The sequence below is a fragment of the Vitis vinifera genome, chromosome 18, assembly GCF_030704535.1.
Source record: "Vitis vinifera cultivar Pinot Noir 40024 chromosome 18, ASM3070453v1".
Taxonomy (NCBI): Eukaryota; Viridiplantae; Streptophyta; class Magnoliopsida; order Vitales; family Vitaceae; genus Vitis; species Vitis vinifera.
The window spans coordinates 24741789-24766757 of NC_081822.1; the positions used below are offsets into that span (position 1 = coordinate 24741789).

General features: G+C 38.9%; 1 protein-coding gene across 2 annotated transcripts; it reads left to right on the forward strand.

The window, feature by feature from the left end:
- The first annotated feature begins 2926 nt into the window (after nt 1–2926).
- On the forward strand, nt 2927–24073 carry LOC100241896 (protease Do-like 1, chloroplastic). Of its 2 annotated transcripts, XM_002267474.4 has the most exons (8): nt 2927–3402; nt 4039–4161; nt 20033–20204; nt 22117–22154; nt 22662–22860; nt 22961–23113; nt 23252–23386; nt 23839–24073. In XM_002267474.4, the coding sequence occupies exons 1-8, from the start codon at nt 2942–2944 to the stop codon at nt 23914–23916; spliced, it is 1359 nt and encodes a 452-aa protein (XP_002267510.3). In that variant the 5' UTR covers nt 2927–2941; the 3' UTR covers nt 23917–24073. The 2 variants fall into 2 exon arrangements, with proteins under 2 accessions (XP_002267510.3, XP_059590596.1); XM_059734613.1 differs by having other exon boundaries at nt 23252–24073.
- Nucleotides 24074–24969: the final 896 nt, after the last annotated feature.

Genomic DNA, 24969 nt, shown 5'->3' on the forward strand with positions numbered 1-24969 from the left:
TAATTTTATTTCATTTTTAGTTGTGGTCATGAGAGCAATTACATGTGGGTCGTCCTAGTAGATCACTTTCCCATGCACCAGTGCTTATAGATGAGAGATTCTCACCAGATGCACTAGGGAGTAGGTGGAGAGTTCCCTTATCTTATATAGATACTCCTCATTATGTCTTGGTCACATACAAAAATGAGTTTGATAGACATCGCTCTGATCAGGTTTGGGCTAAATATTAGTATTTTTTTAACAAGATTATTAATATTAATATTATAATTTAAACTTTATTAAATACATACTAAAATTTGAATATATCAGGTATTATGACAGCCTTACACAAATGATATACTAGCATTGCTTCCAGACATTTGTTTAGCTGATAAGGATATTTGGCGAATGATGTCACCACTTATTTTTTTTTGATATTGTTGAGTGGCATCGTCTTGAGTGTGTGTTGCTACAGTTTGGACTCATACAGGGTATTCATTCGACATCTTATGTAGATTCTGACCTTCACTCCATAGATCGACGTGGTCAACCTCAGTTTGATTGGAGGTTGTATCATGAGAGCTACGTGGCATTATAGGAGGCTGAGGGGGACCACATTGTCACTACGGAGCCTATAGAGCCTCATATGAACTACCATGCTCTGTACATGACATGGTATCGTCGTATTACACGTTGTTTTATTACACCTATGGATGATTTTGGACTTATGCGGTACCATGCTACTACCTTATCTGCACACTTATTGGTTTGTATCACTTTAATATTATGTACATATTGTGTATAATATTTATTCTAACAAATAATTATATATCATTTTATGTGACAGATTGAGACTATGACATCGATCATATCTTGAGGAGGTCATGCATTGGAGGACTTTGATAGTGATGCTTTCCGCACTGGTATTGTTGATATTATTCGTATGGGCACTGATGTTATGTGCATTATTCGGGAGGATTTTCATATCCCACATGTAGAGCATGAAGGAGGTAGATCACTAGCTTAGTCGACAGTTGCTTGACTACCATTTATTCGAGGTCGGTCGACATCTCAAGGGAAATGTAGATATATTAGTTGTCAGCCCATCACATCGTCAGTATCAACATCATTATAACCCCCTACCTTTTTATCCTCACGATTAGTACAGTCACCCATCTTTTCAGACCTACTATTAGTGTAACTCCCTACCTCTTTAGACCCACTATCAGTACAACCCCCCATTTCTTTAAACTTATCTTCAGTTCAGACCCCTACTTCTTTAGACCTACCATCAGCACAACTCCCAACCTCTTTAAACCTACCATCAATACAACCCCCTACCTCTTTAGATCTACCTTCATTACAACCTCCTACCTCTTCAAACTCACTATCAGTGCAGATTGACACATCTACTCAGCTAGATTTACCGCCAGCCATTCCGAGGGGTCGACCTAGATTGCTACCTCCACTACCACCTCTATTTCCAGCTCCAGCCCCATCACAAACATATGTTCTTCATGTGTCACATGTCGTACCTACTACAGTTACAAAGGAGCATCTAAAAAGAAATAGAGTACCAGTTACACATAGGTTCTCTCATTGTGGAGACATGTGAGATTATATATGTTTTTTTTCCCTACTATATTAATGTTTACTGTGTATTTTTTGTGACTTTGATTAAACTACTAAAAATTACATTTTGTAGTAGACTTTTTCTAATTAATTTCATTAACTAATTTTGTCAAAAAATCTATATATGGCAACTGCATCTTAAGAGTATATTAATATTTCGATAAAGATAAATTTGTCATAATACAAATAGATTAATATATAAAAAAACAACAAATTAAATATCTTAAATTAATAAATTATACAATTTTATATATTATTTATATGTTATATAAATTTATTATTTTAAGATTATTAATTTATTAATAAATAAAATATTCATTTATAATATCTTCTATTTATCAATTTATATTTGTTGAAGTAATGCTAGATTCTTAAGTTTAAATATAAATAATTTATTATTAAAATATATATTTTTAATTTCAATAATAAATTGTAATTTAATAGTTTTTAATTAAATTTGAAAGTAATTTTTTTTTTTTGAAATCTCAATTGGTAATTGCGACTTAAAAGTATACTAGTATTTCGATAAGGATAAATTTGTCATAATACAAAAAAATTAATATCTTAAAAAACAACAAATTAAATATCTTAATTTAATAAATTATACAATTTTATATATTATTTATATGTTATATAAATTTATTATTTTAAGATTATTAATTTATTAATAAATAAAATATTCATTTATAATATCTTATATTTATCAATTTATGTTTGTTGAAGTAATACTATATTTTTAAGTTTAAATATAAATAATTTATTATTTAACTATATATTTTTTTATTTCATTAATAAATTGTGATTTAATAAATTTTAATTAAATTTTAATTTTTTTTAAAAAAATTTACTGAAGTCTCAGTTGACAACTTTGACTTTAGTTAAAAAATGAAGTCACATTTGTCAATTGCGGTTTTAATTAAAAAATGAATTTTTAGTTGACAATTGCGGCTTCAGTTAAAAAATGAAGCCTCAGTTGTTAATTGAGGCTTTAACTAAAATGATAAAAAAAAATTATTTTTCTATGACATGACGCAAATAGACCAATTTAAATATAAGTTTCATAAAGTGATTAGATAATATAGTTTTTTTAATAAATGGGCCATTTTGACCCAAAACTCCCGTTTGGCAGTGTGTTAGGTTTCTGAGGGTCTGGACCGATGTACGAGGTGCGTGCTTTTGGAACCTCTCTACCCGTTCAAAGCTAGTGGCCCCACAATCGGACGGCGGGAGTCCAATTCTTTGATGAGCGTCTATCATTACTGATGGGTTGTTGAATGCATAATAGCAGAATGCTCCAAGAAATCGGCAATCACATAAAAGTATACAGTAAATGGAAATGAAAGAACTAAAAGCAGTCCAGAAAAAGACTCAATCGCACAACAGCAGGTGTCTCTTCACTCTCATGGCTGCTGCGTATTCCCTCATTTCTACATTCTTCTCCAACTCTCCTTCCCCTTCCACCGCATTTTCTCGCTCCCCAAACACAAAATCTATTTTCTCCCTCTCCAGACATCGGGTGTGCCTCCATCGGAGCCCTAATCTCACCACCTTCGCCCTCCACAACCACCACAACCATTCCTCCCAAGCCCCGCTCTCCTCCGCCCTTGATTCTCTCCTCGTCCTCTGCACCTCCGTCGCTCTCTCCTTCTCTCTCTTCGTCGCCGATGTTGACTCCGCCTCCGCATTTGTGGTCACAGCTCCCCGAAAATTGCAGAACGATGAGCTCGCTACTGTTCGGCTGTTTCAGGAGAATACGCCATCTGTTGTCTACATCACCAACCTCGCTGCCAGGTACTGAGTTGCCGTTGGATCTGTTAATTTACCAACTGCCGCAAAAGCTTAAGCTGTTATCTATAAATGAGGTATAAGCAAGTGAAAGTGACTGAAATTTAGAACTTCTTGTAATCAGAGCTCTTATACCATGTTCAACTACCATGTTAAACTACACATAACCAATCTCACTGCTAGATATTGAGTCAATGTTGTATTTGTTTAATTAACTACGAACCCAAAAGCTTAGGCTGTTAGTTAATAAGATGATAATGTATAAACTCAAGTGATGAACCTTAAAGTTGAAAATTTTGAACAAATAGGCCTCTCGTACTCAATTTCAACCCAATCTCTCTTGTCTACATTGCAAGTCTTGTTGCCAAGTGCTAAGATGCAATTGATTTGTTAATTTACCAATTGAGTAAAAAATTTAACCTATTAGGTAATCGTCCAACTATATATAAAACGGGGAGTAAACAAGCAGAGTCCTTAATTTGAGACTTTTGGTAACTAGAGCTCTGATGCTATGATAAACTACTGGTTAACTTAAAAGATTAAGCTGTTGCATAACGGGCCAAGCCAACAATCTATAGGAATTTGGGACTTGTGAGGACTTTTGTGGTTGATTCTGCTTGATTTGATGCATTTGATGTGTAGGCAGGATGCATTCACATTGGATGTGTTGGAAGTGCCGCAGGGGTCTGGTTCAGGTTTTGTGTGGGATAAGGATGGTCACATTGTCACAAATTATCATGTAATTCGCGGTGCATCTGATCTCAGGTTGGTTTGCTTTTATGGAGTTATGTTTTTTGTTGGTGGTTGAAATTTTGTGTTGATTGCAATAGCTTCTATTATGACTACTTTTGATTTTGAATTATTTGATTTTATTCTTGTTGATTTCGGGTCTACACAATGACTCATATAGTATAGTGATTGGTATATAAGAGGAATTGCACGATTAAAGTTGCAGAAGATTAGGCCTATTAGGGTGCCTAGTTGGTTCGGGCAAGTGCTGGGTTGTGTGGTGAGGTGCACGGTCTTGGGTTCGATTATTGTCGCTGGTTGAATACCCTAGATTATCTGGTGGTGGTTGTGGCGGGTGCCGATTACACCCCAAGGTTTGTGTCCCCATGGGGAGTCCATAGGGCTCTGCTATGAAAAGTTCCTTGCTTGTCAGAAAAAGAAATCTATAGAAGATTAGGTGTTCTTTATGGTTTTGGAGCTTTAGAACCCTATTTGTAACAAGTTCGTTGGAAATGTTTCGATGTGAATTGTCAAGGTGTGCATGTAGGAAGTGAAAATTTGATGAACTAATTTGGTACTAGTTTGTCATTGTGTTGGTTTTGATCTGTCCAATTCTGTAATGATCAACACACAAGAGGAATGGTACGATAAAAGTTAGAGAAGATGAAGTGGCCTCTATTAGTTTGGAGTTTAGACACCCTAAGATTTTGAATAGGGCAGGTGTTGATACTGGTATGTGTTATAGCCTAGGGACAATTTTTCAAGATGGCAATCAAAGGGCTCATAGTGCATTTTCAATGTGGTTAATAGATTGGTTTGGGCAAGCTTTAGGGTTGCTTGACCTTTGTCTTGGCTTGCTAAAGATTTCTAATTGTTGCATGACATGAAAGCTGTTTGACCATAAACTACTACTGTGATCTTGCTTTGCTTAGGATCTTTACTTGTGGCTAATTATGTTATAATGTGAAATACTATTTTGTTTGTAACATTACACAGTGGGAAATAGTAGAAGAAAAAAAAGCTGAGGTGAAATGTAAACACTAACCTATTTAACTAAGTTGTGACTTCCTATGTTTTTAGGGATGGTAATTGGGTTTTCTTGTGTCAAGTTCATATCACATCAAGATAAAAAATGATGAATTTTAGTTCAGCTGAACACGATGCAATTAATAATTTTGTTGGATTTTTTTTTACGTGACCTGTTATTATGTGAGTAGCATAACATGATCCATTTAACCCATTTAATGGATGGATGACATTGGGTTGGGTTAAGGTGTTATAATCTAATACAAAAATTACATGAGTAATCCCTTTAAGCTGAATACAATTATGACACACCTAATTCAATTACAACTTGTTTAACTCATTTAAAACTTTAAATTTACATGAATTATAAATCAACTTATGTTTCAAAATGATTTACCAAATATATAATAAAATTATGATCACTTATTGATAAGAGCCTTATTTAAAAAAAAAGGAAAATCTTAAGATCTGCAACTATGGGAATAAATGGGTCATAAATGGGTTGAGTCATAATTGTGCTAACACAACACTATAAATTAAATGTGCTAGAATAGGTCATACTCAAGTTGACGGTTTTAATTCAAACACGTTCCATTTAATAAAGGGGGTTGACATGAATACAACATAAACATGGTTAACCACAACTTAAACCCGCTAATTTTGTGTTGTTTTTGAGTTTTGTTTGTGAATTGTGCTAAAAATTGCAACCTCTATATATTTTTGTGGAGTTTGCTAAATCCTGAACTTAGCAAAAAAAAAGCATTAAATTTTCAACCATTTGATGCCAACTAGATTAAATATTTTTCTCTTATCAAATTCACATACTTTTGTTAGTAATAGTGTTGGAGAATTTGTGTGATTCTTTGACTTTTAGAAATCAATGTACAACTATAGAGATTTTGGAAAAACTAGAGTAGTTTCCTAATGATAACAATTTCCTATTTTTATGTAATTAGTTAGGTTGTCCCCTGGTTTATGGGGATTGATAGGATTGTCAAATTGTCCTTAAATAGGTTATAGTTACTTTGTATATATATTCCCTTTGTACATTTTATTTAGAATACAAAAAAAAAAAATCATATTTTCCCTCATGGTATCAAAGCTCTTGCTCTTTGGGAAAAATTTCTAAACCCTATGGCCTCTCTTGTCAATTTTTTTTTTTCTTGAGAAATTCAACTCCTTGAAAAATCTCTTCTAATCGTCCATTATTCAGTCCTGCCCATTATTCAACCATGTCCAAAACATTTGAAGTCAACCTTATTGCTATGATAGCTCAAAACCAATTTGGAGAGATGCAATAAAACTCACCAAAAGAGGTAGAATATTCAATTGTCATATCAATTGAATGGTAGAAACTACCTACCCGTTAGGGTAGCCTAGTTGGTCAGGGCGAACACTGGGAAGTGTGGTTCTAGTAAGTGGCACAAGGTCCTGGGTTTGAATCCTGCCACTGATGATATCTTGAATTACCCGATGTTGGTTATTGCGGGGCGGTTAGCACCCTGAGGTTTAGGTCCTCATGGAGAGTCCTAAGAGCTTAGCCATGGAAGGATCCTCGGTTATCACAAAAAAGAAAAAAAAATAAAAAAGGTAGAAACTAGCTACAATGGTTACAAGTGGTGAAGACTTTTTTAAAAGAAAGGAAAAATTAAGCCATTTGATGGGAACTAGACCTACTCAAAATGATCTTGCATTTGTTAAATGGGACAAAAAAAATTCCATGATCATGTCTTGGTTATAGAATTTGATGTTGCTTGAAGTAAGCAAGACTTGTGTGTTTTTGCAACAGTAATGAGATCTACAGAGTTGAAGATCAGATGACTTATCTAAGCTGGCTTCTCATGTGGTTTGAGGTGTGTTCAGGGTTGAAGATCAACTTAGAGAAGAGTGAGTTAATCCCGGTGGGTAGGGTGCATGATATAGAGGATTTGGCCTTGGAGTTGGGTTGTAAAGTGGGTGGGCTCCCTTCATGTTATCTGGGTTTGCCTTTAGGGGCACCCTTCAAATCAATGGCTGTGTGGGATGGTGTTGAAGAGCGTTTTCGTAGAAGGCTTGCTATGTGGAAGGGATAGTATATTTCAAAAGGAGGGAGACTCACTTTAATTCAAAGGACTTTTTCTAGTATGCCTATATACTTTATGTCTCTCTTCTACTTGCCAAGAAAAGTGAGGCTGAGATTGGAGAAGATCCAGAGGGATTTTGTATGGGGTGGGGGAGCTCTCGTCCAAAAGCTACACCTTGTTAGGTGAAACTTGATTTGCTTGGATAAAAAGAAAGGTGGGTTAGGTGTGAGAAATTTAGCTCTGATGAATAGAGCTTTCTTCTGTAAGTGGAATTGGCGGTATGCAAATGAAAGAGAGGCTTTTTGGAGGTGAGTCATAAGTCACAAGTATGATGAAGAGGAGGGGGGATGGTGCACTCGGGAAGTAAGTGGGAGATACAATGTTGGACTTTGGAAAGCAATTAGGAAGGAGTGGTTGCTTTTAAATGATAGATTGGCCTACCATGTGGGTAATGGGCAGAGAGTGAGATTCTGGATGGACAAGTGGTGTGGAGATGAGCCACTTTGTGAGTCATTCCCCTCTTTATTTTCCATCTCTTTGTCTAAGAATGCGTGGGTTTTGGATGTTTGGAATTCCGTTGGTGATGGGGATGGCTGGACCCCTCTTTTTGCAAGGGCATTTAATGATTGGGAGATCGAGGAGGTGGAGCATTTTTTGCAGAGGATCCAAGCCTTCCGGGTGCAAAGGGAGGAGGAAGATAGAGTGTTCTGAACAGCTTCAAAGTGTGGCGCTTTCTCAGTCAAGTCTCTTTATTTTATGTTGGAGCTTGGAGGCTCTTCTTTGTTCCCTTGTGATAGTATTTGGAGAGTGAGAGTGCCTCTTAAGGTAGCATTCTTCGCTTGGGAGGTTTCTTGGGGTAAAGTCTTAACTTTGGAGCAATTTCAAAGGAGGGGGTTCTCTTTGGAAAACAGGTGCTTTCTTTGTCTATCGGAAGTAGAAACGGTGGATCACCTTTTACTTTATTGTGTCAAGACGCAAGTCTTGTGGAATCTTCTTTTCTCCCTTTTTGGTGTGTCTTGGATTCTTTCGTGTATAGTGAAGGAAACTCTTTTTGGATGGCATGGAGAATTTGTGGGGAAAGCTCATAAGAAGGCTTGGCAAATGGCTCCCTAGTGTATTTTTTGGTCAGTCTGGAAGGAAAGGAATTTTTTAGCTTTTGGGAATGAGGAGCTTTCGCTTCAAAGATTGAAATATTCTTTTATAAGTAATCTTTGGTCTTGGGTCAGGGTTTCTTTAGTTTTGTGCCCTTCTTCTCTTGTAAGCTTTTTAGACTGGTTAGGCTCTAAGTAAGGGAAGTTGGTGTGTTGCTTTCCTTTCCCCTTAGGGGTGTGTCTTTGGGCTTGTTTGTATACTCCCTATATACTTGGAGGGCACTGTTTTTTAGTGCTTTCTCTTTTCGTTTAATATACTTCCTTTTTATCGATAAAATAAAAAATAAAAAAATGAGATCTACAAGATAGTTTACTAAACCTACTCTAAGATGCAAGATGCAACCTTGATTTGTGAAATTAAAACAAAAATAACAACCAAACAAGGTTCTCTTTCAATCATTGAATACTGTAATGTCATGAAATGAATTTGGCTTGAATTGGACTATTATCAGAATTTTAAAATGAAGTGTAGTCAAGATGCTGCCATGTTGCTAAAGCTAGTAGAAAGGGAAAGGATTTTTGAGTTTTTTGTAGGACTTATTGTTGAGTTTGTCCAAGTCCAAGTGCAAGTTTTAGGAAAGGAAACTCTACTTTCATTGCAAGGGTTTCTCAATAATTTGAGCAGAAGAAAGTCAAAGGGATGTTGCTATGGTTTCCACAAAAACAATGATAGAGGAATATTGAAGGACAAGGAAGCACAATTGAAACAAGAATGGATTGACAAGGTCATTCAATTGGGATGGAGTATGGTCCACCTACTGTAAGAAGCTTTGTCACACCAATGAGACCTATTGGAAACTCTATGGGAAAACCCAAGGAGTAGGTCGGAATGGTGTTTTTAAGACTGGACAACAAAGAGGATAGACTCACTTAACTAATGCAAAAGGCCATCCTTATGAGAATTACAATTCGAGTGGCTTGAAGATTGAAGGATTCAATAAGGAGGAGATAGAGACGCTGAGAAATCTCTTTAGTTCCCTTGAAAAACCAAATGGATTGTGCTCATTTGCAGAAATAGGTAAGTTTCCAACTTTTTATGCCCTTGGTGCCTCGAACACATTCCACAATGGTTCTTGGGTCTTAGACTTAGACTTAGGAGCAACCGATCATATGAAAAATTCTTCTCGGTCATTTATCTTATAATCCTTGTCCTAGTAATAGGAAATCCAAATTGTAGATGGCTCTTTCACTACTGTCATAGGTTAGGGAACCATTACTTTGTTCCCCTTTCTTCTGCTAAAAAATGTGTTGTGTGTTCTTAAATTATCTGCCAATCTTTGGTCTATTCGTCAAGTTACTAAATATTTGGATTGTAGAGTGATTTTCTATCAGACCCATTGTGTCTTCTAGGATTGAGTTACGAGGAGGATGATTGAACATGCTAAGGAAAATGATGAACTCTATTTCCTTGAGACAAAGGGTGGTAATCACAACCGGCCTTCACATTCCTATTTATCTAAGAATTTTTTTTTTCCAATAAAGATGACATTTGGCTTCAACACTTTCATCTTGGACATCCATCATTTAGTTTACTCAAATATATGTTCCTTTTATTGTTAAAAAATGTTGATGTTAGCATTTTATAATGTGATATTTGTGAGTTTGCTAAGCATCATCATGCTTTCTTTCCTTTGAGTACTATAAGGTCATCTTCTCCATTTTCTTTGACTCATGCTGATGTTTGGGGACCATCTAAAATTCCTAATATTTAGGGTGCAAAGTGGTTTGTCTCATTTATTGATGATTGCATGAAGGTAATGTGAGTTTTTCTCTTGAAACAAAAATCCCAAGTGAAGTTTTTTACAAATTTTTTCAGAATGATCAAAAGCCAATTTAAGGTTTGCATTAAGAATTTAAGGAGTGAATGTGAGGGACAATTTCAATCAAACCCTATTACCTTTTCTTCAAAAAGAAGGTATTGTTCATTACTCATCTTATGTAAAATAAAATGGAGTCGTTGAAAGGAAAAATAGACACTTGAGGTTACATGAGCCCTTTTGTTTCAAACAAATGTTCTTAAATCTTATTTGGGAGAAGTTGTGTTGACTACAACACATGTGATGAACCAAATACCCTCAAGGGTTCTAGGGTTTGAAAGCCCTATTAGTGTTTTTTCCAACCATTTTCTAGATTATCATATCACTTGTAAGCTTACTCCGAAAGTTTTAGATATGTTAACTTTGTCCATATTCATGCCCATAATTAGGGAAAACTTGATCTACGTGCCCTAGAGTGCATCTTTGTAGGTTATTCTACCACAAAAGGGGAGGATATAAATTCTATCACCCACCTTCAAGAAAATTCTTTATCTCCATGGATGTTACCTTCATTGAGAAACAATCTTGTTTTTTCTAATCCTTATCTTCAAGGGGAGACAACCACTATGGAAGATAAGGATATGTTTTTGCTTGATCTTCCTTTTCCACTAGGTTCATTAAGTTTTACTTTACCTTGGCAGCCACTATCTTCCTTTACGTCACTTGAGTCACTTCCTAAAAATCCTACCAATACTAGGCTAGAAAAGCCTAAAAGAAAAATTCTTGCCTTAGTTCTTGCTAATGTCCAACCACTCCAAGTGTACTATAGGAGAAGGATGTCCATTCCTCCACCTATGCGAGTTCAAGAATCCAATTTGTAACCAGGTATGGTAACATAACACCTTCTCCTACTATAAATGATATAGATGTTCCCATAACACTTCGAAAGGGAATTAGAAATTGCACGCAACATCCAATATCCCATTTTGTTTCTTTGGACAAACTATCTTCTCAACACGAGCTTTTTCACCCAAGTGAATTTTGTTCAAATTTCTCAAACTCATCATGAGGCTCTTAGGGGTAAGAATTGGGAAAATGCTAGTGAAACATCCAAAAGGAAAAAGGCTTATGGTGTGTAAATGAGTGTTTACGGTGAAATGTAAAGCTGATGGGTCTCTAGAAAGATATAAGGTAAGATTGATAGCTAGGGACTGCACTCAAACTTATGGGGTTGATTACCAAGAAACTTTATGTGCGTGTGCTCTTATCTTTGGCAGCTAACCTTGATTGGTGTTTGCAACAATTTGAGGTGCAAAATGAAGTTGTACATGGTGATTTGGAAGAAGTGTATATGGAGGCACCGCTAGGTTTTGACAAGTTTTTTAACAAAAATAAAGTTTGCAGGTTGAAGAAAACTTTGTATGGGCTGAAGCAATCTCTGAGAGCATGGTTTGGAAGATTTGCCAAGGTAATGTTGAAGATGAAGTCCAAACAAAGTTGAGGAGATCACACATTGTTTATTAAACACTTGACTTCAAGGGGAGTTACAACATTGATTGTTTTTGTTGATGATAAAATTGAGATTGGTAATGATACAAAGGAAATGCAATAACTTAGAAACTGGTTGGCCAAGGAATTTGAAATAAAAGAACTTGGAAAGTTCAAGTATTTTCTAGGAATTGAAGTAGCTCGATCAAAAGAAGGAATATTTGTGTGACAACAAACGTATGTATTTGATCTCCTCAAAGAAGTTGGAATGTTAGGATGCACTATTGAGGCACTGATTGAACCAAATCACGATCTAAGTGAGGCTAATGATGATATACTAGTGGATCAAGGAAGATTCAGAAGTGGGTTGGCAAGCTAATTTACCTTTCACGCATACAGTTGGATATAGCATACGTCATGAGTGTGATAAGCCAATTCATGCACAATCCAAAGGATGTTCATTTTCAAGCAGCCTATAGAGTTCTAAGATATCTTAAAAGTACCCTAAGGAAAGGAATTTTATTTAAGAAAAGTGTAGAGCTAAGCCTTGAAGCATACATAGATGCTGGATGGGATGGTTTGGTTGTGGACAGAAGGTTGACTTTGGGGCATTGCACAGTACTTGAAGGAAATTTGGTAACTTGGAGAAGTAAGAAGCAAATTGCAATGGCAAGTTCAAGTGTCAAGGTAGAGTTTAGAGTTGTGGCTCATAGTATTTGTGAATTTTTGTGGTTAAAAATCATTCTTGATGATCTGAAAATTAAGTGAGAGGCACCAATGAAGTTGTACTGTGACAACAAATCTATCATCAATATTACTCATAATTAGGTTCAACATGACCCTACCAAACATGTTGAAGTAGATAGACACTTCATTATCGAGAAGCTTGACAAAGGGTTGATATGTACTCTGTATGTCCCAACACATGGACAATTGGCAGATATTTTAACTAGGGGATTGATTAGCATTTCATTCCAAAATATTACAGGCAAACTAGGAATGAATAATATCTGTTCACTAGCTTGAGGGGGAGTGTTGGGGAATCTGTGTAATTCTAACTTTTAGAAATCAATGTAAAACTATTAAGATTTGGAAAAGTTAGAGTAGTTTTGTAATTGTAACAATTTCCTAATTTTTATGTAATTAGTTAAGCTGTCCCCTGATTTATGGGATTGATAGGATTGTCAAACTGTCCTTTAATTGACTGTAGTTGCTCTGAATATATAATCCCTTTGTACAGATTATTCACAAAACATAAAATCATTTTCCCTCAAATAGTTAACCATGTCTTTCTTGCATCCTCAAGCCATGTTTTAGCACCCTACAATTGGAATAAAGTCACTCCTGTTTACTAGTTCAGTATCATCGTTCATCTTGTATGATTGATCATGTTAGACTTCTTCCCCTCACCTAGTCCTTCTCATTTGGTTGTCCTTTGCCTCTCAAGAATGCATTTGTTTTTTTACTCTCTCTCTATCTCTCATAAGTGGGTATTGGCACTAGTCTATCTCAAGGTCCTTATTTCTGATTCTATAGCAGTTTATAATGTACTTTTTTACTTTGTGGTTATTTGATGGTTTAAAATTACACAACTCACCAGAATTACCTCTCTTCTTTACCCAACCTGCTTCAATTCTCTGTGTGATGTGCTTGTTAATATGCCACTTATTATGGATGAATGGATCCAAAATGACAAAAGCAGTCACTTGGCCAACAATTTATTGCCCTTAAATTCGTATTTTGGATATTACTGAAGTTAAATTCTGTCTTTCTAATGCTTATCCTTTAATTTTAAAGATTCTCTCTCTCTTCGTTGTGTCTAAGCTCTAATGTTAACTTGTAGCTGTAGTTTTGTAAACTAAAACTATATGGTCATCTAACAGTGTATATCATGGGACTAAATGTTCCTAGCCATTTCTTTCATAATCAATGTGGAAAGATAATGAGCTCATCATTGATCCCTGCATAAACCTGTCATGTTAGGAAATTTACTCATCTCTTCCCCCATTCTTCTCATGCTAGTTGCCCCTTCATCATCTGTGGCTTTGAATGATGTGCCCATGTTACTAATATCCAGAATGGGAGATTTCTTGTGATTGGTTGAAAAATATTTGGTTTCACATCGGATTCTGGTCTTTGAACTTCCTAAAATTTATGACTCTAATTTTAATATAGGTATGCTTGCTCATTTATATTTTTTTGATAAGTAAACATCAATATATTAGCAAAGGCAAACGCCGCAAAGCATACAGGGAGTATACAAGGCGACAAGGGCCTCACAATAACAAAACAACAAAACCCACCAGCCCTCAACCGGAGGCTATCCACTCCAGGAATCCTATAAGGGACCGGGACTCCACACCATTATACAATTTTGCCCACCCCCACATATTACAGACAAAAGAATACTTAATTTTCTGTATAGCTAGCTCCCCCCCCCTAAATGCTAATCTGTTCCTTTCCTTCCACACCGTCCAAAAAATAAACAACGGTATGGATCTCCATATTTTCTTCCTCTTTTTGCCCACAAAGGAGCCCTTCCAGCTGGTAATCACCTCTTTTACAGTTTCTGGAAAGACCCACTGGGCTCCAAACAGACTAAGAGTCATCCCCCACAGCACACTCGCCACTGTACAATGTATAAGAAGATGACTAACATTTTCCTCATCACTACCACATAAGTAACACCGGTTAGGGATTTGCCATCCTCTCTTTTGGAGCCTATCAATAGTAAGGATCCTCCCCCAAGTAGCTTCCCATGCAAAAAACGCTAACTTGGACGGCACATTCTCCACCCAAATGCCCTTTTTGGGAAACAGAATAGTACTGTGGCTGGTCAACAGTTCATACGCGTCCTTGACACCAAACTGCCCATTTTTACCCCCTTTCCACAATGCCAAATCTTCCTCCAAATTAATTCTTTGATTCCTTAGGATTTGCAACAGTTCTTCAACAAAGGGCAGCTCCCAATCATTGAAGCTTCTCAAGAACCTTAGGTTCCACTCACCTTGGCCAGCATTCTGGTCCCATAAGTCCCCCACAGTGGCCCCTTTTTGGGCAGCCACATTGAAGAGTTGAGGGAATCTCTGGGCCAGCTCCACATCCCCACACCAAGTGTCCTTCCAAAACCTGATTTTGGTGCCTTTTCCCACCTTGAATGTCATATTATTCCAACACCAATCTGCTTCTTTCATAATCTCCTTCCAAAGCCCCACCCCAAATGGCCCATTTGCTTTTTTAGTTCTCCACCCAAAGTCCTCTTGCCCGTATTTTGCTACAAGAACACGTTTCCACATTCCATCCCTAGCACTAGCAAATCTCCAAACCCATTTTCCAAGAAGGGCTTTGTTCAACTGGACTATTTTCCTCAAGCCAAGCCCCCCCTTCTCTTTGCTCACACACACCTTCTCCCAACTGACAAGGTGAGCTTTTCCTTCCATGCTGCCCCCTCCCCACAAGAAGTCTCTTTGCAGTTTTTCGAGTCTTCTCGCCACTCCCTTGGGCATACGAAACAGTGACAGCTGGTATAAAGGCATGCTAGCCAATGTGCTCTTTATGAGGGTGATTCTACCACCCTTAGACAAATATTGCCGCTTCCATAGGGCAAGTTTCCACCTCATCCTTTCTTCCACCCCATCCCACACATAGCCCGCTTTATTAGGCGCACCCAAAGGCAGCCCCAGGTATGTTGAGGGCAGCTGTCCCACCTTGCAGCCCAGCTCCACAGCCATCTCAAGGATCTCATCCACCTCCCCCACCGGATAAATTTCGCTCTTAGCCAAGTTAATCCTAAGCCCGGAAGCGGCTTCAAACCAGCATAAAGTCCAGCTCAAAAAAACCATATCTTCTTTCTTAGCTTCACAAAAAATTATTGCATCATCCGCAAAGAGGAGATGAGAGATGCTAACAGCCTGCCCCCTACCCCTCTGCATCCTACAACCCGTGATGCAGCCCCCTTCCACAGCCCTCCGGAGAAGAGCACTCAGCACCTCCATTCCCATGATAAACAAATATGGGGATAGAGGGTCTCCTTGCCGAAGCCCCTTAGAGCTGGGGAAGAACCCGGCTGGCTCCCCGTTTACTAAAACAGAAAACTTGGCGGTCGATATGCAGCTCCAAATCCACTCCCTCCATTTAGTCCCAAAGCCCATTTTCTCCATTACCCTCATCAAAAAATGCCAATTGACGCTATCATACGCCTTTTCAATATCAAGTTTACATATCAGGCCTTTCTTTCCCTCTCTTTTCCATGAGTCAATCACCTCATTTGCGATTAGGGACGCCTCCAAAATCTGCCTACCCGATACAAACGCGTTCTGATCTACGGAAACCACTCCACCAATGACGTTTTTAATCCTATTGGCCAGCACCTTAGCCAAGAGTTTGTATAATCCACCCACCAGGCTAATCGGCCTGAAGTCCCCCAGCTCCTCCGCTCCACCTTTCTTGGGGATCAGAACCAAAAACGTGGCATTGAGACTCTTTAGAAAAGTCTTATGTTCATGGAATTCTTTGAACATTTCCATAACCTCCTCCTTTACAAACTCCCAACAGACTTGCCAAAAAGCACCCGTAAAGCCATCCGGACCCGGAGCCTTGTCCCCATTCATACCCCTTAAAGCTGAGTGGACCTCCTCTTCCGTAAATGGCAACTCCAAAATGTCCGCCTCTTGCTGGCTAATCCGATTCAGATTGACCCCCCCTATGTCTGCCTTCCACTCCGAGTCTTCCGTTAGTAAACGATGAAAGGCGTCTACAATTCCGGTCCTAATTGTACTCTCCTCTGACAGCCAGACCCCCCTGATTTTCACTCTTTCCATTGTATGCCTTCTTCGGTGTGCATTCGCCATACGATGAAAATACCCCGTATTTTTATCCCCTTCTCTTAGCCACAACTCCCTTGATAGCTGTCGCCAGTGGATCTCATCCATCTTGACCCATTTAGCATAGTCATCTTTTGCTTCTTTCTTTCTTGCAAATTCCTCCTCAGTCAGTCTCCTCTCACTTTCCACTTGGTCCCAATGATCCACTTGCTGTAAAGCAGCCATTTTATTAGTCTCCAGATTCCCAAATACCTCCCTATTCCAGACTTTTAATTTTTCCTTCATCCCCTTCAGCTTTGATGACAGCTTATAGCTAGCCCTACCACTGACCACCATCCCCTGCCACCAACTCCTCAAAAGGTCCTTAAAACCTTCCACTCTCAGCCACATGTTCTCGAACCTGAAAGGTGAAGGGCCTCTTCTTTTGCCGCCCCCCTCAATTGTGATTGGGAAATGATCTGAGATAGGCCGAGACAATCTCTTCTGAGTCACATTGCTAAACTGATCAAGCCATCTAGGAGCAACCAAGAATCTATCTAGTCTAGCCCAGGCTTGGTTATAGAGCCCCCCACTCCACGTGAAAGAACCCCCTTGAAGAGGAAGGTCAATAAGCTCCAGGTCATCCATAACCTGAGCAAACCTCCTCATAGCTGAAGTCACCCTCCCTTGCCTGCTTCTCTCCCCTTGAGCTAGAGTAACGTTAAAGTCACCCCCTACACACCAAGGGTCACCCCAAAGGCCTCTAACTGCACCAAGCTCTTCCCAAAGACACTCCCTATCCTTTTTGTTGAAAGGGCCATATACCCCCGTGAACACCCAGACTGTCCCATTTTCCACTGTCCTAAATTTACAAGAGACTGAGAATTGGCCCTCCTCCCACTCCAGCAAATCTAAGGACCTTTTATCCCAACAAACCAACACACCTCCAGCTGCTCCAGTAGCTTCAAGAGTTCTCCAATCTAAGAATCTCCCCACCCCTAAGCTTTTCACCACCCCATCAGTCATTGCCTGGATTTTTGTCTCCTGGATACATACTAAATCTACCTTCTGTTTTCTAACCACAGACTTAATAATCCTTCTTTTATTCACATCATTTGCACCCCTCACGTTCCAACTCATTAACTTGAGATTCATTACCCCAACAGTAATTGACCCCCTCTGCTTTTCAAAAGGCCATTCTTCTTTTCCTTCCCCTTGTATTTGATTGAGCATTCCAACCTTTTGAGTTCCCTCTCAAATTTTGTTTTCTCCAGTAGCCCTTTGCTATGTATCCTTTCCCTTCGTTTCCTAATTTTGGACAAGAAGTCCAGAATCTCCCTCTCCAGTCCTTCTATTGAGAATCCCAATAGCTTGCTAAACTTAGCCAAGCTGCTTTCCTCCCAATCAGGCTCCTTCACGCTCCCAAGAGCTTGGGGCCCAGACACGGCTGGGGTCCAATCCGGGTTTTGCACCTCTATAGCCTCACAGTCAATCGCAACCAGATCCCAGCAACCCTCTCTCCTCGCTCTATCCCCCCCTGTATCAGCCCCTTCTACCAAGGTGTCACTCTGTCGGCTCACCCTTAAAACCCCCGTATGGTCGCAAGGCTCCCTCAACGGAGTCCGACCGAAAATAGGAGAAGAAGAAGAAGAATAGACCCCAACCTTTAAATTAGTATAGGACCCGTACCTGCAGGCTTCATCCATAATCTCTCTATCGGCCATGGACCACTGGAGAGCCGGCGTCTGCTTGTCCCAAGTCTCCTTCTCACGGCACTTGATGAACTCCATCTCCATCCTTAGGCCCAAATCCACTTCTGATCCTATGCCCATGCCTTTAAGTTGCCTTTGGCCCAAATGATCCCCAACCAAGATAGCAGGCCCGTGTGAGAGAAATTCCAGCCCTTTGAGAGCCCCCCCCCTCGGCCGGCCCACACCCTATCCCATCTGCAGCCCAAACATCCCCTTTTAAGGGATTCGGGCCTTGCAAATCTAGCCCACGATCCCGCCTCCAGCCCACATCGTCAAGCCCCACTCCAGACGAACCCGCCCCATTGCCCCCGGGTCCATATCTCTGACGGGCCACCCACCCGTTAGGGGTCCACATTTCAAACCCATCCCCCCCCTCTCCTCCCACCTGCTCCCCCGTCACTTCCTCTGACCTGCGCTGTTCCTTGGTTCCAGCGCCCGATTTCTCTCCCACACGCCATCCCGCGCGTGGATCAACATCGTCCCCAACCTCCCTTCTCTGCTGGCCATCCCTGTTTTTCCTTATTGCCGGCGAGATTTCCCACCACAGAAAAACGGTGTATATCTCCCCCTCCACCCCGATCTCCATTGAACACGGCAAAGCCCCTCCGGTCCTTTTTACCTGAATTCTTGCCCATTCCAGATCCTCTTTCTTTTCCGTTAGAGGGTCGACGCCTAAGAATCCGCCGCACTCTTCCCCCACTCTCCTCAGAACCGACGGCACCCACAGCGAAATAGGAAGGCCCAGGATCCTCACCCAAGCAACATTTCCTTCTTTATCCTCTGTACAGCATCCATAACTCGGGCTCCACATCTCCAAGCCCAGTTGGATTCCTCCGATTGCTCTCACCCCCGCAGCAAGAATCCTCTTGGCTTCCTCCACCATCTCAAATTCCAACAACGCACAGCCCTTTCCCATTCTTGCCAGGCCTAGTCTGCCTTTCAACCCCCACGCTTTAGCTGCTATCCATCCCAGATTCGCTAGTTCCTCCTCGCGCGCTGATTTAGGGTTCCATTTAGCGATCAGACAATGCTTTAATCTACACACATTATTACGTATCTCCTCCTCCTTTATCTCTATTCTTGCCTTTGGGATACTCCTGGGTTCTGCTCCCTTGACCACTTCCAGATACGACCTCCCGGACTTCCCTACCCCTTGATCAATTACCTCTTCTTCGCGCCGAAACCCTACCCACAACAGGGCTTCCACCATAGAAACCCATCCTCCCTTTTCCCCTTTCCCTTTCGGTATACAGATGCCGAATCGCCTTTTCTCCATGTCCGTCACCCCTAAGCGAACAAAGCTTCCGGCCCTGTTAACCTCTCTCACCAAGGAGTAAAGCCTCCCTTTTTCTGACCATCCCTTCTCCCATCTCCCGTCTTTCCCATCCTTCACGCACTGGTTCAGTCCCTCTATGAGTAATCCCACACTCGCCGGTCCCAGCCGAACCCACGAAACTATCCCTCCCTTGCTTTCCGAGATGATGGCATGACTCTTACCATTTCTCTCCTCAGCTACTACTTCAAACATCTTTGATTCCACCACGAAGCTACTTCGCTTCCTCTTCCCACGATTTTCCGCCCTACTTTCCCCCTCTCCGCCTTCGTTCGCAGGATCGCCTTCGCCTTCGCCTTCGCTCTCTCTCTCTCTCATGGTTTTTTTAAGAACGGAACATAAATAGGATGTATAGACTTATATCTTCAGTAAAGCAATAACTCATCCAGTAAGTTCCAAGTGCAAAAGAAATTCAGTTGTTTAAGTAGCCAGTCAAATTTTTGTTGAGTACAAATGCCCCCATGGTAGGAAATCCTACATATGCTTGCTCATTTATATATTTGTATTTGAATTAAATTGCTGCTAGTTATTTACAGGGTTACTCTTGCTGACCAGACAACTTATGATGCAAGAGTCGTTGGATTTGACCAAGACAAAGATGTTGCTGTTTTGCGTGTTGATGCACCAAAGGAGAAGCTGAGACCCATACCTGTTGGTGTCTCTGCAGACTTGCTTGTTGGCCAGAAAGTCTATGCTATTGGGAATCCGGTGAGTTCAGATTTGCCATTCTGCTTTTTCAAGTTTGTTATTTAAACAGATGCACAATCTTCATTAATTTTGAACTATTCCTATGACTAAATTTTTTGCATGGCCATGGCTGATATATTTAATAATCAATAGGCGTGAATGCAGCAATATCTATGATTATATGGAATTACTTAAGTTTTTGATTACTGAGTGGATGGTGGGTGAATTAATGTTTTCAGTTAATTGGAGAACAGCATGTGCATGAGGGCCACTGCAAGCCACCCCCACCTGTGCATGAGGCATGGTGGCAGGTGGGGCTCTTGGGGCCTCCCCATCAGGAGCGGAATGGCTGGCTTGCACCCGCTCTCCCCCTGAGGGAGTTGTAATGTGTTTGCAGGTCATTCTGCTATGCAGGTTCCACAATGATCGTTCCACACAGGGAGAACAGCATGTTTTTTAAAACTTAAAACGTATAATGTCCAAGGAAATCAGGAGACCTCACAAATATATCGGCCTAAGCATTTGTTTCTTGTGTACAAAATAGTGGTGAGATGGCAGATAATTTATTCTGCACTGCCTCTTCTGCTATCATTTATGATAGGATTTGTTTGGGCTTGTTAAGATTCACTGGCTAGTTTTTAAGGCGATTTATATTATGATGCTTTTCTCCTTGATGGTTTGGTAGAGGGCTAGGAAAAGAAGGGTGTGCCTTTTGAGCTACTATCTGTGTCCTTATGTTAACAAGGGATGCCAAGTTCTTTGAAAACAAACAGGCCTTGTTTCAAGAGTTGTGGGGCAGAGAATGGTTTTTGACTTCCATGATTTTCAGTTTATATAGAATTTGACAGTATTCCTTTTAGCATCATTTATAGGGATTGGTGAGCAGCTAGCTTTGGGAACCAGAGTAGAGATTGGACTACTCTTTAGAATCAATGGAGCCCATACCCACCCCTGATCAAACAACTTTCAGGGTTTCTCAAACTCAATTTTGATGGGAGTTCCCAGGCTAACCTAGTCTAGATGCACATTGGAGAGGATGTTCAAGACCTTATGGGTCTTTGTCTAAGCTTGTTCTCTGCATGCAGTCTTTGTGTTGCTTTGGATGTGGAGACTTTAGCCTTTCAGTGAGCTTGAGAGAGGCTTCTTTCTTGGGGATCTCTTATTCTGTTGTATACTGTTGTCTCTTGGGTCTCTTCTGAAGGGAGAAATTTGTGGCAGTTTGTTCTGTAGGTTAGGACAATAATGATCTTAAAGGATTCTGTCATTTCCTTTCAATGGAAGCCTATAGATCATCAAATGAGCTAGCTGATGTGCTACCCAAGAGATGAGCTTGGTCTAATGAGGTTTTTATCAGGGACCATATTCTCTAGGACCTTGCAAGGGGTTCTGTAGTCTCATTTCATTGGAAGCTTAGATTGTCAAATGAGCTGGTTGCTGTGCTAACCAAGAGGGATTCTAACGAGATTTCCATACCCATGACTGCTTTTGGGGTCAGACAGTTTGGTTCTCATCATTTTTTTCTATCCCTTTTCTTCTGTTCTCTCTTCATGACAGGGTTTCCTCATCCTCCCATTTATTTGTATTTATTATTTGCCTCTTTCAATATATTCCATCAATTCTGATAAAAATATATTTACATATAGAGCATGAATTGATGATGCATTTTCTTCCATCTCTTCTGCCCCAAAATGTGATCAAGAGGATGATATAGGACTCTAGAAAATGCATATTTCGTATTTTAGGATCGGTGCCTGAAAAGAGATACGAGGCTAATTAATGGTTAGTGCTTTTAATATTCTTAAGATAACATGACTTGTAAGAGCTTAATGAAACTTTTGTTGTCATATACAATGAATGATAAAGTTCATGCACATTTTATATCATTCCAATTAACAAAATGGTTCTCTGGTTTTTGATGCCTACATTTCTGCAGTTTGGACTTGATCATACTCTTACAACTGGTGTTATCAGGTATGAGGTCCATACTGGCTGTCATCTTAAAATATTATATTCAATTTATTTGTGATTTATTTATATTTCAATTTTTCATGATATGTTCTAATTTAATTCTCATGATATTTTTGCACCAAAATGCTATTGGAAATATCTGATGAAATTTTTGTCTTAGAGATGACTTTTAAGGCTAGTAAAAACTGAGTAATTTATGAAAGTATGACTTTGCATTGAAACTCTAATCATTGTTTGCTATCTATGCTAAACCAGAAGGAAACACAGTCACCACACTTATGGTGCTCACAAGGTGACTTTGAACCCGTTTTCCCAAAAAAAAGAACATCTGTTATATATAGTAATAAGAAATAGAGGTTGCAATCTACTACAGAGAACAAATTCACACTTGTCAGCTAAATGTTGAGGAAAAAAAATGCAAATTCTACTATCCCTATCTGTCCAATATACTAAAATTGGCCTATCTATGAAAGTACTGCTTTCACTGAATCATCCTTTATATCTCTACAGTGGGCTTAGGAGGGAAATCAGTTCTGCTGCTACGGGCCGTCCAATTCAGGATGTTATACAGACGGATGCTGCTATTAATCCTGGTAATAGTGGAGGACCACTTCTTGATAGTTCGGGAAGCCTTATCGGGATAAATACAGCTATATATTCTCCCTCTGGTGCATCTTCTGGTGTCGGATTTTCAATTCCAGTTGACACTGTAGGTTACTGCTCAAATTTTGTTTTTTCATCATATGAACGTAGTTAGATATAGAAATGCACATGCTTTAGGATAATTTATCCTCTCATATACAATTCAGGTAAGCGGCATTGTCGACCAATTGGTGAGGTTTGGAAAAGTCACAAGACCTATTTTAGGAATTAAGTTTGCGCCTGATCAGTCTGTGGAGCAGTTGGGTGTAAGTGGGGTCCTTGTTTTAGATGCTCCTGCAAACGGTCCTGCTGGCAAAGCGGTATTCTTGATCTTCCTTGCTATATCCCTGAGTTACATTTATCATTGATAGTAATTTCCTGTTAGGCGAGATGCTTCAATTTGGTGCTCATTCTATGAAAGAGTAGCTCGTGCTTAATCAAGGCTGACTTTTCTGCAGGGCCTACTACCAACCAAACGTGATGCCTATGGCAGACTTATTTTAGGTGACATCATAACATCGGTGAATGGAAAAAAGGTTTCCAATGGAAGCGACTTGTACAGAATTCTTGACCAGTGTAAAGTGGGTGACACGGTATGCTTCCTTCAACCCATCCGCTATATTATTGTTTCTGCTTGTGTGATTTTGACCAATAATAATGTTTTTCAAAAATTAAAACTTGCATGTGTTTAGAGCTTTAAAATTGCCATAATCTGATGGAGGTAGCACATTTGAACCCATTCTCCAGGTTGTAGCTCTGTAGGAACTTTTATTTTATTATTATTATTTTTATTTTATTTTCAAGAAGCAGTGAACTTCCTCTTTAGGCAACATTGGGAGGTGATTACTGAACCCTTGGTTCACAAAAAATGATTTCCTTGAAGTTCCCACAAACATCAAAAGCATAATCCGTGGGATCTTTTTCTCATGTGCGCATCTTGGGCATGACAAACCACCTTAAAAACTGTTGTGCATGAATGTTGAAGGCTGACTTACATCAAAACCTATTAATAATAGCTAAGTATTGATTGTGTTGAGATACTCAGGTGACTGTGGAGGTGTTGCGCGGTGACCACATAGAGAAAATCCCTGTACTCCTTGAGCCAAAGCCCGACGAGTCTTAAAGACTCTTAGATGAAAACAAAAAACAAAATCATGGACACGAGAAAATGCCAATTGCTTTTTGTGTATTAATTGTTTCACACCAAATGATGTTGTAAATATTCCATCCATGTTTTATACATATTTACTACTGAGTACAAAAAACTTATCCTCTGATCATGAATTTTGTTTGATTCTTTCATTGGAACCGATCGTGTGTTAGCTTGTTTGACAGTTGAGGGTTTCAAAAACCAAAATAACGGAAAAGTATATTATATTTTAATATTTGATATTTATTTGGTTTATTTTCATATTTATTGATTTTAATAATTTTTTGGACACATTAAAAACATGACTAATTAGTAAGAAAAAAAAATTAAATATAACAATAAATACATAATGGACATAAAATGAAAATATTATTTAACAAATAATATGCGTGATAATTTCAAATATTAATTATAATAATACATTTGATAATTTTGGATTTAGATTTATAAATTATTTTCATTGTTTAAAGGTTTAGTCTATAAGATTTATGTTAATTAGAGACTTTGTATATTAATGCTAACTAAAATGTTTATTGATTTATTTTTAGATCTTACCATTTATAAATAAAATAAAAATATTTTATCATATTATTTTTATGTTTAGATTACTTTTAATTTTTAATTTTTTGTGAGGAGAAAATCTCTATTTGCAAGATGAATGAACAAAAAAATAGATAGAATACACACACTTCGGTCTCCATATGAGAGTTATGTCCACTGTGCCATTGCCATCATAGAATCTTCACTATGATAAAAAAGAAAATACAAAGTGATCTTATACTCACAACTCTCCCTATTTTCACACCTTTTCTCTTTATCCAAACAAATGGTTTCCCAAACAATTCTTTAAAAAATACGAAAATTGGGAGAGATTAATACATATGTAAAATACCTAAAATACCTCTTAAAAAAATTATGCTGTATAAAATTCAACATCCTTTAATCAAATTGTGCTTATTGATAATAGTTTTAGATTTTTGCTTAAAATAAAAAAGTTTATTAGTGAAGTAAATTTTAAAAGTGAAA

What these genes read in the sequence shown, in the direction of transcription:
- LOC100241896 (XM_059734613.1), top strand. Translation starts at nt 2,942, where the DNA reads ATGGAAATGAAAGAACTAAAAGCAGTCCAGAAAAAGACTCAATCGCAC. An exon ending in ATCACCAACCTCGCTGCCAG is followed by an intron (nt 3,403 to 4,038) that starts GTACTGAGTTGC and finishes TTTGATGTGTAG; the next exon opens with GCAGGATGCATTCACATTGG. An exon ending in CTTACAACTGGTGTTATCAG is followed by an intron (nt 22,155 to 22,661) that starts GTATGAGGTCCA and finishes ATATCTCTACAG; the next exon opens with TGGGCTTAGGAGGGAAATCA.